At 41.3% G+C, this 17,893-nt stretch overlaps 1 protein-coding gene across 1 annotated transcript in view; it reads right to left on the bottom strand.

Moving 5' to 3' along the window:
• Positions 1–17,893, bottom strand: part of itgav (integrin, alpha V) — a 125,685-nt gene that overhangs the window by 69,997 nt on the left and 37,795 nt on the right. Inside the window, exons 3-5 of the mRNA XM_078228536.1 lie at positions 9,633–9,724; positions 4,403–4,520; positions 1,024–1,085 (exon numbers count right to left, since the gene is read on the bottom strand). Coding sequence (XP_078084662.1) covers positions 1,024–1,085; positions 4,403–4,520; positions 9,633–9,724 — 272 coding nt within the window. The remainder of the gene's footprint in view (positions 1–1,023; positions 1,086–4,402; positions 4,521–9,632; positions 9,725–17,893) is intronic.

Raw genomic sequence — 17,893 nt, 5'->3', positions numbered from 1 at the left:
CCTATACAATTACAGCAAAACATCCTATCCCTATACTCAAATCCTCTCGCTATGAAGGCCAACATACCATTTGCTTTCTTTACTGCCTGCCGTACCTGCGCATTTATTTTCAGTGACTGATGCACAAGGACGTGAAGGTCTAGTTTGGTATCCACCTCTCTCAATTTACGCCCATTCAAATAATAATCTGTCTTCCTATTATTACTACCAAAGTGGATAACCTCACATTTATCCACATTATACTGCATCTGCCATGCACATGCTCACACACTCAGCCTGTCCAAATTACACTGAAGCATCTCCACATCCTCCCCACAGCTCACCCTCCCACCCAACTTTGTATCATCTGCAAATCTGGAGATAATACATTCAGTTCCCTCCTCCAAATCATTAATATATATGAACAGTTGCGGTCCTAGCACAGATCCCTGCAGAACCCCACGAGTCATTGACTGCAAATCAGAAAAAGACCCATTTAAGCCAACTCTTTGCTTCCTATCTGCTAACCAGCTTTCCATCCATCTCAAGACATTGCCTGCAATCCCACGTGCTTTAATTTTGCATCGTAGTCTGTTGCGTGAGACCTTGTGGAAAGCCTTTTGAAAATCTAAATAAACCACATCAAATGGTTCTCCTAGGTCAACTCTACCAGTTACATCCTCAAAAGAATCTTCCTTTTGTAAATCCATGCTGACTTTGTTTGATTATACCACTGCCTTCCAAATGCCGAGTTATGAAATCCTTGCAACTTCCCCAGTACTAACATTTAGCTTACTGGTCTATAGTTCCCTGTTTTCTCTCTACCTCATTTTTTGAATAGCGGGCTTACATTAGCTATCCCCCAATCTGTAGGAACTATTCCAGAGTCCTAAGAATTTTGAAAAATAACCACCAATGGATTTGGAAAGTAACTACCGATGGAACGCTCTGCATGCCCCATCCATCCAGGGTACAAAGCATTTAATGAATTAAATTAGATTTTGCCAAAATGTAGTGAAAATTAAAAGCATATTCTGTTCCTACCGTTGTAAAGTCAATGCTGAAACCTCCTTGACAAAATCCTTGACCATCAGCCCCAGTTCTGACTTAAAAAAGAAAAACGTTATTGTTGAGATAGTTGTTTTTTAAAATTATTTCCACAGTACTTATGCTAGTTTCTCTTTGAGAGTGCAGGGTAACATGAACAGGAAGATTTGATAAAATTCTGAAAATTTCCAGTCCTGTTCCAAAACAGGATGAGTGGCAATTGACGAATCAACTCTTGCGAGACAGGTCAGTCATCAAAAACTTTTAAAGCCTGCTTCCATTTTTAAAAGGTTTCTGTTTTTAGCACTGCAGACAGCTTTCCTGGTAAATGGAAAGGGCTGGATTTATAGGGAAGCGCCTTTACAGCATTACTTGTGGGCCATAAAGAGCAGTAGCATTTTCTTCAGCCCCAGCAAGCTAACCCTTTAAACTGCACCAACCCTGATTTCGCCTAGTGCCCTCCACAACTCTTGTGATGTCTCAATTTCCCGCCCCTACCACAACTAATCTTTGCAAGTTTGACCGGACAGACAAAATAGCCAATGTCAATTCCTTACCCATTCTGCCACATCCAAGAGCAAGCCTCACTGGAGATATCAGAGACCTGCACACCAAAAATCTAGACACTCCAGAGTGATATAGAGGGAGTGCTGCACTGTCAGGAATGCCATCTTTCAGACGAGACTTTCAAACAAAAGTACCGTTTGCTTTAGGTGGGCATAAAAGATCCCATTACACTATTCCAAACAGCTGGGGAATTATCCACATTGCCCTAGTCAACATTCTTTAAATCAACAATATTAAAACCAACTATTTTGTTATTATCACACTCCTGCAAGAGTTTGCTGTAAGAAAATTGGCTGCTATGTTTCTCACAGTAAAACAGCAGCTGTAGTTCTTAATTTTACTTTAGGAAATAATGAGTTTGTGAAAATTTCTAAATGTGATTTTTTTTAAAAACATTGGGGCTGCAGCTTGACAAATCAGAGCAGTGGCTCAGTTGTTTGCCAATAAAAAGGGGTATTCATGCCTCCTCTCTGCAGCGAGTCAGCTCAACGAAAGGATTAACAAATACAGTTTATTTGAAAAAAGGGAAATTTGGTGCTGCACTCAAAGGAAAGTACAGTATGAAGCGCTTTCAACTGGTCCCAATGACATCTGTTAGTGCTTAAAAGAAACAGCACCATGTATTCAATCAAATCATTTATTAAAGACTCAACTTTCACTTGTGAAGACCCTATTCACATGGGGATCAGATGAGATAACTACTGTTACATGGGAATGAAAGCAGGGAATTTGACCCTTAATGACTAGAGGTTGCAACTATAGCTGGACATTTTATCTTGAAACCATCACAACACTATGAAATACTAGCTGCAAATAATTCTTTGTAATTTTGGCATGTTACTTGTTTTTCTGTGGAATTTGATGGAGTTCTTTTTAAAGCAAATTTTGACATCACCACCAGGAACGATCTGGCTCTAATTAACTATTAAGCTCCCAAGTAAAAGCAAGTGGAATGCAGACAGTTATCACTCTAGGTTAGTGATTATTTTGTTACTTAGTGGTGTTAATTTAACTGCCTTGCAGGCATCATAAGATCGATGAGGACACAGTTCACCATTTGACCCATTCTATCACATTCACTCCAGCAGATTTCCATTTTTTTTATATATATGTAGGATTCTAGGACTATTGCTTTCACTGACTAATTCAGGACACCCCCATCTATATGTTAATAGTTCTGTGAAGAAGAGTTTTTATTAGTCCTAAACCAACATCCCACGAGTTTGAATCTGTGCACCCTTCCAAATATTCTTCTTTTCTCTTCCCATGCTTAATAGCAACTAAAGCAGACAAAGCACATGCTTACACCTGTTTACATAGCTAGTTTTTCCTGGAAAAGGTCACTAGCCTGTCGCCAGAGGCTATAGCTTGAGAGGTGTCACTCCACATCAAGCATGGTTGACAGAAGACTCTCTTGCTCTTAACACCTGTCATAGCATTTACAGATTGATAAATGGCACGGTTGCATAGTGTTTAACACTGCTGCCTCACAGCACCAGGGACCCGGGTTCAATTCCGGATAACTGTCTGTCTAGTTTGCACATTCTCCTTTGTCTGTATGGGTTTCTGCTGGGTGCTCTGGCTTTCTCTCACAGATCAAAGGTGTGCAGGTTAGGTTAATTGGCCATGATCAATCGCCCCTTAGTGTCAAGGGGATTAGTAGGGTACATACACAAGGTTACAGGGAAAGGGCCTGGGTGAGATTGTTATTGTGCAGGCTCAATGGGCCAAATAGCCTCTTTCTGCACTGTAGGGATACTATGATTTGAAACCAGTTTGGCCATGTTATGAATGCATCTTCTGTAGCCAACAAATCCTGGAGTGGGAGTCAAAGTTGAAGCTCTTGGCTCACAGACAGACTCTGCCCACTGTAACACAAGACCTTCCTACAGATATGAGAGAGAATAAATTATGTAGGAAAGTTAAACAAGATAACAATAAACAACATTTGAGGAGTTAAGCCATCAGATCAGCCATGATTTTAGTGAATGGCGGAGCAGGCCTGAATGGCTGAATGGCCTTTTTCTGCTCCTAAGAACATAGTAGAAGAGAATATAAATTTAAATTGGAGGCCCCATGAGGTGACCGATCAGAAAGTAGTATTGGCTTTGCTTGTGATTTTCTATGATGTGGAGTTGCCGGCATTGGACTAGGGTGGGCACAGTAAAAAGTCTCACAACACCAGGTTAAAGTCCAACATGTTTATTTGGAATCACAAGCTTTCAGAGCGCTGCTCCTTCCTCAGGTGAGTGGAGAGTTGGGTTCACAAACACTGCACACATAGGCAGAGACGCAATGCCAACCATTATCTTGCAATTGCGTCTCTGTCTATACATGCCGTGTTTGTGGACGCAACTCTCCACTTACCTGAGGAAAGAGCAGTGTTCCAAAAGCTCGTGATTCCGAATAAACCTGTTGGACTTTAACCTGGTGTTCTGAGACTTCTTACTGTGATTTTGTATGCACTGACATTGATGGAAAATCACAGGCAATGCACTCAAGGTTTTCCGATAAGCTGTTGACTGAATGCAAGGCCCCAACAATGCACTGAATCCCAGAGAGCTTTACCCCTCTCCAATTAAACAAGAAAGACAAATGTTGCTCATTGTTTGAAAATCTAATTCACAAATACCAGAAATAAAGCAATAAAAAGGTTTCTGACCATTCTTTGTAATGGTTTTATAAAGGATCTTTTGATAACATTAACTTTTTGAGCCGTTTTAATGTTCATACAATGATAGAGATCATTTATTTAATTCTAAAGTAGTATACATAAAGCTCCAATGAAAAGTCATCCTATCAAACTAACCTGCTGTTCGACACGGTGCATACTCCACAATCTTTTCCCCATCTGCAAGGAAACAAGTACCCACTGGTTCACGTTCTTGAGTTCCTAATGTTCTCCAGTGATAACGGGGAGCACAAGCCTGGACACAGAAATAAAAGTGAAAGCTAAGACACCTCCACTCCTAAGTATCAGCAAGCTTTTAGCAACAACTGAGTGTGTGAACCATTTGAATAACCAAAAGCATGCTTTTCATGAGTTTAAATAAAAATTGTTTACACATGTTCACCCCGAAAATCTAATGCTACAGCACCTAGTCACTCACACACACACAAGGAAAGTAGTTAAAGAAAATAGTGCACTGTTACAGATAAAAGGTATAGATAGAAGAAAAGTTCACAATTCACAAGATTGGCTCATTTTGTTAAACTCATGTTGCAGGCCTGAGAAGGCACTTTCACTCCTGAAGTATAGTTTAGGAGGGAAAGCCCAAGTTACTGCAAGGACTCTCAAAAAGAAGGACTTTCTGCTGGTCACAAAGCTTATAATCTCATCACTAGGAGGTTGTTTGGCCGTATTGGTTAACTTGAAAAGGAACAGGCTTGAAGACCTTATGACGTCACAGTCTCCAGCTCTTAGCACTTAGAAGTTTCTGCCCTTTCTACTGCTACAGTGCTTCTCTGCTGGCAGCACTTAAAAGATAAATTGGGAAACCAACATGGCTGCCCCACCATGTGACTTCTCACAGTTCCCTTTATGCAATATGGTGTTGGACTTAGTCGAATTAGCCTCAACCTGGTTATTGTTTGAAGACACCTTGGAGTGGGAGATTCGAGATAATCACCATCTTTGTCTCAGAGCAAACTATTCAAGTAAGGCAATATATTTTGAATGGTCTCAGGTGGAGGATAATGACACTTTAGTTTGGAATGTCTTCCTGGTATGACAGGATTGTCATATGAGGGATGGTTGTGTCGACTGGGCCTGTGAGAGGGGATCTCATTGAAATGTTTAAAATTTTGACAGGGCTGGACAGACTGGATGCACAGATGTTATTTCCTCTGGCTGGGTGATCTCGAACAAAGGGGTCACCATTCTCAGGATACAGGAAAGACCAATTAGGACTCAGATGAGGAGAAACTACTTCAATCAGAGGATGGTCAACCTGTGGAATTCTCTACTACAGAAGGTTGTAGAGGCCAAGTCACTGAATATATTTAAGAAGGAAATAGATAAGATTTCTAGACTCTAAAGGTATCAAGGAGTGCGGGGAGAGCGCGGGAGAATGGCACTGAGATAGAGGATCAGCCATAGAATCGCTACATTGCAGGAGGTGGCCATTCAGCTCACCGAGTCTGCACCAACTCCCTGACAAAGCATCTTACCAGGCCCACACACTGGCCTATCCCCGTAACGCCACATATTTACACCACTAATCTCTCTCATCTAAACATCTTTGGACAATAGGGCAATTTACGCAAAGCCAATCCACCTAACCTGCGTATCTTTGGACTGTGGGACGAAACCGGAGCACCCGGAGGAAACCCACGCAGACACAGGAAGGACGTGAAAACTCCACACAATCACCCAAGGCTGGAATTGAACCCGGGTCCCTGGCACTATGAGACAGCAGTGATAACCACTGTGCCACCATACTGCCCCATGCCACTGTGCCATCATGATCACATTGTATGGTATAGCAGGCTTGAAGAGCCAAATAACCTACTCCTGCTCCTATTTTCTATGTATCCCTTGTCCGTTGAAGACTGTGTAGCAGATTTGAATCCACATACCAAGTCAGATGACTTTTGGTGGCCATCTTTTACAGTACATGTTTTTTCATTTTTTTTAAAAGAAAGTCAGTTCCAGAAGATTCCACACGGAGTACAGTTCATCTTTTGAAGTTATGAATATGACATGCCCTTAGTGGGCATGACAGGTACTAGCAAGTAAGATCTTAAGATGCTTTTGAAGGCAGAGAATGGTAGCTCGGTTAAGATGGATATGGATAATTATTTCAGAGGACAGAAGTGCAATGAGCGAAACATTTATTGGTCTTCAATGATTTGGCTAGCGTGCAAGCAGCACTCTAATCTGAAGAGTAGAGAATGCAGGCTCGGTCAAAAAACTGAAGGCAGCTTGCTAGGCTGGAGGTGTATGGTGTACTTGATTTCAAAGTGAAGAACTTGAAACTAATTTTCTGGGCTCCAAGAACCCACAGTACACAGGGATGGACCAATCGGAACACAGGGATGTATGTTGGAGACTGAAGATCTAGATTAGCTGAAATTTGTAAAAGATGATGTTTTAGTAATGGATTCTCAGTGGGCGATATTCTCTGGTCTCTCCTCAGCGTTTTTTTCAGCAGCAGGAGGTGGTGCGCTATTCGCTGGTGGCGGGATCCTCTGGTCCTGCTGCTGTCAATGGGAATCCCCATTGAAGCCAACACTGGAAAACCCATGGTAGGGGATGCGCCACCAGCGGGACCAGAGAATCCCACTGGCACGAATGGCCGGAGAATTCCGGCCAATGTAATGGTAATAGTTTCTGCAGCCAAGTGCTGCTGAAGTGAATAGAAATGCAACATTGAGTGAGTGTCGCTGGAAGCTTACCTTTGTATTTACATTTTAATACATAAAAATCATATCCCAACACTGAAAGCAGAATGTCAAAGTGTGTGCAATGGCATTGTGGGGTTTTGTTGTTGTGCATTGACGTGGCTTCACTGGAAATTGTCCCTGAAAATCAAATTACTTTAATCAATCAAAAAATCATAAAGAAGGAGAACTCCTTGCTATTCCTCGTTTTCTTCATTCTGATGTAACAAAGCATTAGATTGAACCAATCAGCAATGACTGTTGGAAACATTGGCCCATTCAATCCTGCAAAGTTCTCATCAAAATCTGAGGACTGGTACCCCAGTTGGGAAAGCTCAGAGAGTCACATCTGGCAGCCGACATCACCAAACTCCTCCGTGATCCTGGACAATAACGGAAGAGTTTTTGTTCCAAAAGCACTTCATGGTCAGAATTTTACCGCCTTGCCCACCCTAAAATTGGGGCGGGCAAGGCTCACAGAATGGAATTCTCCATTGGCCTTGGGCGGGGTTTTATGAGCCTCGTCCGAGCGAGGTCACAAAATTCCGCACCACGTGTCAATGCTCTCTCGTCAATACAGGAACTCACCAAAATACTTCCATGCACACTCCAAAGCATTTCCAGATACTTTGCAATAGAAGAGGTTGTAAAGAAATTATCTTACCTGTATGCTGGATATCACCCATTAAATATTGCTACTGCAGGGCACATCTTCATGTCTATTGCTTACAGACTGAACAACAAAGAAGCAGCCTACACGTTGTTGACCAAGTTTGGTATCCTGGCATCACATCAGCCAACTGAGCTGTGTGACATCAAGATGGTGCCTATTCAAGATTTCTCAGCCCATGCAATGGATGCACTGGCATGCACTCTGGTGTGGGCCACACAAGAAGCTGACAGGTAAGGTGTCACACAACCTCAATAGGCATTTTGTGCCTTTTTGTCTTCAGAACGACTGTGCAATTGTCACTCTAATGTTATTGCTGGCAGAAATGTCTGTGGCAGGTGGATTTTTAAGGGCGAGCTCAGTTAGATTATTTTGTGTGGTGGCTGCATTCTGTTGACAGCACACCCTGTCATCAACCCAGTAAGGGAAGATTACTCAGCTATGTCCTAATTAAATCAACCCAGGAGAAGCCACCCTATTGCTCTCCTCCCAAGCATTTCCAAGGTAAATGAGTCATCAATAATTCCATCAAGTGACACCCACTCGCTACTGTTCAGTTTCAGTGCCGTCAGATCCACTTTGACTCCAGCCTTGAGCCAGAAATGCAAGGCAGAACTGAATACTGGTGAGATTAGGGTCGCTGCCAACAATTTCATAGCATTGTTCAATCAAATATCACATTCAGACAGATCTAATTCAAAGGGAGAGTCTTCAGAAACTAAATCTTGCCTAACACAAAGGTAAATGATTGTGACTGCCAGAAATCAATTATTATAGCCCCTGGACATTGCTTGGGGAGTTCCTTAGAGAAACATCTTCAACCTAGGTTCTAACATTCCATATGATCTTTCCTTCATTTCAGGATTAGGAATGTTAACTGATGTTTCTTCCACTCTATTCACAAGTTTTAGTGGTGCCATTGATGTTCGAGTCCCACCCACACCCCCAAACAACATCTTGGGAGTTACCAATGGCCAAAAAAAAACAGGTTTAGACACTTCAATAGCATTAGCATATGAGAAAGACAGAAGTCACAAGTTCTATGATGTTTCGCCTACTGACCCAATCATTATCCCCCCTTCAAATTCTGTTCACCAAGTTTCAAATAAACACTATGTTGGAATATTCAACAGCTGCTAACAAAGGTGGAATTTTTTCACACAGAGTGCTGTAAATGTAGTACTCTCCTTCACATGAAGTGGCTGAAGCAGAAAGGGTAGACTTAATGTTAATGTGAAGGAGAAGAGAAAAGGGGAAATAGGAATGAAACATGGGAGAATGTAAGAAGAATGATAAGAAGATTGCGTGGGGTTTCAAGACTGGCATAAAACAGAATCATCTGGTTTTCCGTAATTTTGTGTCTGCATTGATGCAGACACAAAAACATTCAAATCGTTCAAAAACTTTAACTAGAGATGCTGTATAAATGACACTCTGACACACGCACGCACGCCTGAAGATCAACTCCGGGTCTCTGTCCACTAAATCTCAGATATAACAGTAATAGATGAGTAGAATATCAATCAGGATTCCTGCTGATGATTGCTATCAAGTAACATATGTTGGCAGAGAATTTGTGATTAGTGAGTAAGAATGGAGATGCATGGTTGCAAATCCCTCTTCATTGCCTGCCTATATGGTTGAATACACCACTATTGCTCATTAAGGTTCACATAAATAGCATCCTCAGAGGCTTCATTCTCTAGTATTCTCGGAACTGTATCCCAGCAGCAAGGCAAAGCCCTCAAGAACAGGATGGGCTAGAAAAAGGAAAATGGGAAAAGGATGGAAGCTTTTCCTTCAAAATATGCTTTAGAATAATTCTTAATTTCTAATAATCTTGAAATAAATTAAAATATAGGATCCAATATAATTCATAATAAGAGGTTTAACAGCACCACTTGCCACAAATATAATTTGATTAAAATGTAACGAAGGGTTTAAATAATTTAAACAATGAACACCATCAGATGAATGCCTCACTCACCAGAATTTTGTTGCCGTAAGATCTTACTGATGCTCCAAACCACTGGTAGGATTTGAATTCCAACTGATCATTCCCGTTTCTAACTCTGTTACCTGAGAGAATATTTTAAAAAGTCATTAAAGTACTTTTACATGACTTGACAATTAAACTCAAAATTGCTTTACAGATACCCTAGAAGGGCAACTTCATATCCAAGGATACAAGGTACTAATTCTTTCACTCCAATTGATCTGCATTACACACCATAGCACCCAACTAGCAGAGTAAAACATCCAAATGGTATTGTGAAACAAAATATGACATCAAGCAACTGAGGAGCTATTTGGGCAGATGACCAGAAGTTTGGTCAGAACAGTAACTTTTGAGTAAGGCAGAAAGTGAGCTAGAAGAAAGGGAGAGATGGAAAAGAATAGGGAGGGAATTCCAGAGCTTGGGCCGAGATAACTGAAGGCACAGACACCAAGGGTGGAGCAATTAAAATTGGAGATGTTCAAAAAGGCTTGAATTAGAGGAGCGCAGATATCCTGGAGGGCTAGAGAAGATTACCGAGATAGGGAGAGGTCACTCCGTGGAGGGATTTGACAATAGGGATGAGTGTTTTAAAATCAGGATACTGTTTAACTCAGAACCAGTGTAGGTCAGCAAGTATGGAGATGGTGAGTAAACAGCACTTGATGCAAGTTAGGACACAGGCAACAGAGTTTTGGATGACCTCAGCAAAGACGGGAGAATATGGGAGGCTGGCCAGGAGTGCCTGAAGATAGTCAATTCTGGAGGTAACAGGAGACATGAAGGTTTCAGCAACAGAAGAGCTGAAAGAGACAGACAAAATTTCAAAATAGAGCTACAGTTGAAAGCTCAGCTCAGGAATCAAATATGGCCGAAGGTTATGAACAGTCTAGTTCGGCCTCAAAAACTGTTGTCAAGGAAAGCGATGGAACTGGTCACAAGAGAACAGAGTTTTCACCTTCCCAATGTTTAATTAGATGAAACTTCTGCTCATCCAGTACTCAATTTCAAACATGCAGATTCAGAGAAATTATAGAGGGATCAGGAGAGGTGGTGGGTAAGATAGAACTGGGTACTTTCAGTATACATGTGGAAACTGGTGTTGTCTTTTTGAATGTTGGTGCTGAGGAGTTGCTGGAGTGGGAAGAGAAGCCTGATTCTTTCACAATGACTAACGTGGAACTAGGCCACTGCAGTCACACCCAGCTAAACGACAGTGGAGAGGTGTTGAAAAAGGATGGTGTTGTCAACCGTGTCAAAGGCTGCAGACAGGTCAAGATAGACAAGCGGGGATAGTTTGTCCAATTTAAATTATTGCTGCTATTTTAAGCACTGAGCACTATCCAAGCACAATTCATTTAGACTAGTTTGATACCATTCGTGTTGCTCTATAATAGACACTTTGGCTCAAGTGATCATAAGGAAGTAATTTACCTTACCATTTGAGGCAAAGCTGTCTCCAATGTCTTAAATGCATGTGGAGCAGAAACCCTCACAATACATTTCCAATAGAGTGCTTTAGCAATAGTTTTGTTCATGTAACCTGTGATGATTTACTTGGCTCAAGAAAAATATGTGCATAGCCAGTGTGCAATTTTAACATTCCACAGCAAAATATGAAGTCCTGATCAATTAGTAAAAATAGATCAATCTTCATACAACCTGTCCTGGTCCTTCCATGCCGATGCTATCGTTGAGAAAGCCGACCAACGCCCCTACTTTCTCAGAAGGCTAAAGGAAATTTGCCATGTCTGCTACAACTCTCACCACTTTACAGATGCATCATAGAAAGCATCTTTTCTAATTGTATCACAGCTTGGTATGGCTCATGCTCTGTCCAAGACTGCAAGAAACTACAAAGGGCCGTGAACAAAGCCCAGTCCATCACTCAAACCAGCCTTCCACCCAATGACACTGTCTACACTTACCGCTGCCCCAGAAAAGCAGCCAGCATAATTAAGGACCCCACGCATCCCAAACATATTCTCTTCCATCTTCTTCCGTCAGGAAAAACTACAGAAGTCTGAGGACACGTACCAACCGACTCAAGAACAGCTTCTTCCCTGCTGCCATCAGACTTTTGAATGGACCTACTTCGCATTAAGTTGATGGGCATGGGCACCTGTCCGCAGCTCTCCACCCTAGCTATGACAGTAACGCTACATTCTGCACTCCTTTCCTTCTACGTACGGTTTGCTTTGTCTGTATAGCGCGCAAGAAACAATACTTTTTACTGTATACTAGTCCATGTGACAATAATAAATCAAATACAACAGGCTGCTTTTAATAATTAAGCCAAAAATCAGCTAGCTTCAGTTTTTAATATTAACAAATTCTGACAGACAGCTGTAATGATCTAGGCTACTTTAATCATGCATCATTTGCATTCTGCACAAAATTACAGCTTTGCCTTACCATCTTTTGTGAATGATACTTATCCAATAGATATTATAATTCTGTGCACAATAATACAGGGATGGGGGCAGAAAAACAGTTGGCATAACACCCCACCCCCATTGGAAAAAAAGTTGACATGTTCCACGCTGACTACGACCGCTGTCAAAGCGCTGCGGGCATGATTAACCACAGCTGAATGGGACATCAGGATTTCACTGGGGAGGAAGTCCCACCTTCTGGAGTTTGAATCTGATTGGCTGGCATCTCCACCAGTCCCAACTGCGCCAGGAGGGAGTCAGTAGCCACTTCTGGGGCTGCAGATCACAACTAAGGCCCATGGATCCTTGGAGCAGGCAAGTCCGGGGTCTTGGGCCTGGAGCATTTGGGTTGGTTAAGGAAAATGGTCGAGTGTGGATTTAAGGGACGAATGGGTAGAAAGGGAGGGAGGGGTTTCAAAACTTAATGGGGCCACCCTGGGATTGACAAAAGGCAGTCAAGTCCCCAAAGAGCAACCAGCCCCTTGCTTCATGCCCTTTAAACACCAAACATTTTTATGTTGTGGATCATGCATTATTAAGGTTAATTGGTTTGATAACAAGCGTAATTGACCTAAATATGGTGGGCAGGCTCAGTGCCTGTCCCTGTCCTTGTATTATGGGCATGGGCACCTGTCCGTAGCTCCCAGCCCACCCCTCCTCCTGCAGGAATTCCTACATGCCTGTCGGCGGCATCTAGGGTGAGGTTGGATAAATGCAGCCGCAGTAACATTCAAGTGGCTGATTTAACTGCTGCTTCAAAATACAAAGCCAAATGACCAAATGAAATATACATTAACTACACAGTCATAGTAGATCACCTGAAAAGTTTGTTAAAGGAAATAAGCATAATTTCAAGGTTCATTAAATATTTTAAAAATCAGTTATTTTGATGCCATGTTCAATAAGGATCTACGTACAAATCAATTCTACTGCTCAACAGCCTAGAGCAACTGTATTATATCATCAATCAAACCTCAATTCACAACTTTTAAATGGTCCCTTCAGAACATTTTCAGTTTAAGTTGGACTGCCAAAAATTAACAATGCTTGGCATGAACTGAAGCTGTCTTAATCATAACATTGATACTTCCTGCTTTACCAGACTCCCTTACATGACTATTTTAACCTCCTCCCAGCACACAACAGTATTCTTGTATAATCCTGGTCTCTGTATTGGTATTGTCGGTCGCTGCACCTACAGATTAATAGTGCCAGGCCATCAGAAAATTAGCCTTTTGAGGATATTCTAAATTTAGGCCGTTGCGTATCTGATTTTTTTTTAGTTTTGCCCTTTGGTTACCAATTTTCTGCACTCCTGTTTAGTTCCACAGTTGCCTATTGTGATCCAATATCTTACCAAAAATCAGTACTTTCGCATGTCCTGTGACAGCAAATGTTGGAAGCCTATTCAATCTGACATCCACACATACCCATTTCCCACATGGATTGCTGCATAGCTGTGCAGAGCAGGAACCCTAGCCAACACTGTAATTGGGTGAGGAAGAAGACATGGAGCATTTGTAGTATGGTTACCAATTACCAGCTAAGAATAGTTGTTAGCAGGCTGGGAATTAAATGTGGAATGCTCCTGGCATCTATGGCTGTCCTTTGCACTGGACAAACTCACCAATCCTATTATTGAGTAAAGATTTTGTTTCGGAGCACTGGAGGGACAGAGAGAGATAGAGTATATGTCAATGTAGTGAAGGTTCCCATCTTTCTGTGCTGAATTATTTATGATCTTGTTTCATGTGAAATGTTTTAAATTTTCTTTGGACAAACAATAATTCTGCTTGTGTAGTATTGCTTAGGGTTGTTTTGCATTGATAAAAAGTGGTGTTTTCCATCTCTCTGATACAAGACTCGGGCAAGACCAGGAACTTGCTGCTTTAATTTTTTTATGATGTGGAGATGCCAGCATTGGGCAGGGGTAAACACAGTAAGAAGTTTAACAACACCAGGTTAAAGTCCAACAGGTTTATTTGGTAGCAAAAGCCACACAAGCTTTCGGAGCTCTGAAAGCTTGTGTGGCTTTTGCTACCAAATAAACCTGTTGGACTTTAACCTGGTGTTGTTAAACTTCTTACTTAATTTTTTTTAACTAGTCGGTAGCTTTAAAGCATGCATTTTTGTGATTGTTTGATCAGTGCAATCGCTGCAACATTTTTCTTGGCTCTTTTGAATTTTGGAGAATTCCTTTAATTATCACTTAAAAAGGTCCAGTTTCACATTACAGAATTAAAGGTACAACATTTCTGATGTGGGCAGAGAAAATGAGACAGGCTTTTTATTTGTGGCCTACAGACTCAGGGGCACAATAAACTATGAGTTGTACAGACCAATTCTATCTTAATCTGGACAGTGTAATAAAGCCTTCCATTACCTCCACAGACAGACACTACGCAAGCACCAGCATTCCCTGGATTATGAACATCAGGAATCTTGCATAATTATCTCAGGATCATGCAGACAGAACCAGCACAGAGTTCATGTTTCAGGTTGATGACCTTTCATCACTTCTGATACAAGGTCACTGAGCTTAAATGATAATTTTGTTTCTCTCACCATAGATGCTGCATGACCTGAGTATTTCCAACATTTTCTGATCATATTTCAGATTTCCAAGTATTTTGGTTTTGTAAATCTATCACAGTTCAGGGGAGCGCCTGTATGGATCCTTCAACCCGCAAAAATTACAGACAAGTTAGAATTTTTTTTTCACGCTTTCCATGCAAGTTCATCGCATAGCATCAACTGAAAGGGTTATGCCCAAGAAATCAAACTATCAAATACTGAATGAACAAGGCATGTGCTCAGTGAGAAGGTCAGTGCCTGTCCTTTACTGCCAAGGCTTATCTTTTTTCAAACAAAAAGAGCTTTGCTTTGTGCACTTTGAGAGATTTAAATTCAGGTTCTTAAACTCTGCCAAAACCACATGGTTTGGAGAAGTCTTCTTCCAAGGAGAATCCTCAGCTATAATTAAACTACTTCTCTTGCCCTTTTCCACCTCCAAAAGATATTTATAATTACGTTCAAACAGAATTCAAGACACAACAAGCATTGAAAGGAAATATTCAAACTATTCTTCTCAACCTTGTTTGGGCTTGTTAGAAGCTGCTCCCATACTGAAAGATACAGCCAATAAAAGGAGAACAAGTTTGTTAGGATTTTTAGAATGATCCACTTTTAAACACGAATTGCATCTTTTGAACTCTTACCGTTATTTATCTCTTATGATCCCCCGGGGAAACCATAAACCAAAATAACCAAATTTGCCAAACAACCCCAAATGACAAAATTACCAAAAGTTCACTTTTTGTAACTTTTATTTTAATGCAAACAAGAACCAACACAAGTTAACCACGAATTAATAGGTAAATTACACTGAAATAAAGATAATTTTCACTTTAAACAGTCAATATATCTTGCACACCACAGGCACCCGCATCACTCCCCACATAAACATGGTACCATGTGCAATCTCTCAGTCTTTCCAACTCAGCCTCTGGTACATCTCAGTTTCCCACTCAATCAATTTGGTCCTTGAATTTGATTCAGTGGCAGCTGTATTCAATTTGAGGTCCACAGATTGGGTTAACACTGACAAAGCATACATCTACAAACTCTCTAACTTGGGTCATCCACAGTTGCTTTTCAACCAACCGATCAATCAACAACACCGTGTTCACAATCTGGTTCTCTGATACAAAGTTTATTTATTTATCACAAGTAGGCTTACATTAACACTGCAATGAAGTTACTGTGAAAATCCCCTAGTCACCACACTTCTGCGCCTGTTCCAGTACACTGAGGGAGAATTTAGCATGACCAATGCACCTAACCAGCACGTCTTTCTGACTATGAGAGGAAACCAAAGTATCCGGAGGAAACCCACGCAGGCACAGTAGGAAAATGCAAATTCCACACAGAGAGTAGTTGAGTGACCCAAGAAGAGAATCGAACCCAAAGGCCCAAATCTTCCAGTCTTTGGATCATATGACTGATGATATTCATCATGACGCTGTGAAAGTCCTGGCATGTGGAGCCACGTAGGAATTGCCCAGAAAGTTTAAATTTTCAATGGACAGTTTCCCTACCCGAGGACCCTCTGCAAATGTCTCTAATTCTGAGCTGGAGTCAGAGATTTGGGACATATTCGCAGTACTTATTTGGATAGTTATCCTGAAAATGTTAAACAGATTAAAATCTGGTCTAACACCTGGACAACTGTAGAACTGACCTCCCCCCCACCCCCAACCAATTACCCACCCTCACCCACACCCCCCCCAAATCTGACCTGACAACCCCCTCCGACTAACCCTTCAATTAGCCCCCGCCCCCACCCCCCGACCAGACTCAACTACTCTGCCGACCTGACTACTCACTCGCCCACCTACTATTCACTCATTCATCCACTTACCCACAATCAAAGACTGAGAGGGTCAATGGATGGGGCGAGCCAGTAAGATCGCAAGAGGGGCGACAAACCAGTTTCTCGCCTCTCGTGATCTTACCATCTCATCCACCTAACCTACAGGTGTGGACTGTGGAAATTGGAGTACCCGGAGGAAACTCACAGACAGAGGGAGAATGTGCAAACTCCACACAGACAGTAACCCAAGACCGTAATCAAACCTGGAGCTGAGAGGCAGCTGGGCTAACCAGTTTGCCACCGTGCCATGGCCAGCGTTCTCCTTTATAGCTTGATCTTTATAAGATAGCAGGAAAACTCCAGAGTGTGTCATGTGACTATGCTCAAATGGTATTTTGACAGGGGAAGAAAGCAAAAGGAGGATGTGTTAGTCGTTACAACTCAGAATGAAGAAACAAATACAGATTCTTCTGAATTTGATATTGCTCAAATTAGATTGGACAATGAGGAAGTAACAAGAAATTGGGATAAATTGCTGAGTTATCTTCCAGAGGAAATGCAAAATGACCTGAAAGAGTTATTACAATCACATGGAGCTATATGTGGGAATAAACTGGCAAGCACTAAAGTAATTCTGCATGATGTAAATGAAAAAAAAATGCCATTCCAATTGAGCAATATTCCCAAGAGAAGCTGACGTCTGCCTATTCCGATATGCAGCAGCCGAAAGTCTTAGTCACGCACTCCAAAAAGCTGGTGGATAGTTACAAATCTGAGATAATAAAGACACGAGTGGAAGTAAATGAGTGCCATATAAAACTGGTGAAGGCAGAGAAGAAAAATGTAGATCAAATCAGCAGACATATCTGATCACAAGATGGAGATTAAGGAGCAGATGAGGTGAAGTAAGACTATTTGATGAAACAGTACCATAATTCGAAATGAACTGCTGGAATAATGAATCAATACAGCTTGTACAGTCATGGATACACAGAGAAGTATTATTGTTCATAGCTGATGTTTGAGTAAGTTATAAAGGTTTTCATAATAGCAAAACTGCCACAATGATCACTCAAACCACAATTACAACATAGTCTGACACTAAAGAAGACAGTTTGCTATATATCTTTCCCAAAGACTGTGCAGAAAATGGTGCTGAAATCCACAATAAACAACAGAATTAATAAACTACATTTGAACAGAAAAATATATAATTGGAAACACTGGAAAGAATTTTGAGCGTACCATTTCGCAACAGAGAGTTGAGTTGGACAGCTTGAGGGAGGAACTAAGGCCAGTTAAAAAGGGGTCAGAAATAAAGTAACCTTTCTAAATAACCCTGAATATACATGTCAAGTTGAGAAAGCATGCAAAGGGACAGATTCTCTTTGATAAAGTTTGTGAGCAGCTCAACCTTCTGAAAAGGATTACTGCTTTTTGACATT

The sequence above is a fragment of the Mustelus asterias genome, chromosome 14 (assembly GCF_964213995.1).
Source record: "Mustelus asterias chromosome 14, sMusAst1.hap1.1, whole genome shotgun sequence".
NCBI classification, from domain to species: Eukaryota; Metazoa; Chordata; class Chondrichthyes; order Carcharhiniformes; family Triakidae; genus Mustelus; species Mustelus asterias.
The sequence above is the reverse complement of the archived record's forward strand: the minus strand, read 5'-3'. Positions and strand labels throughout refer to the sequence as shown.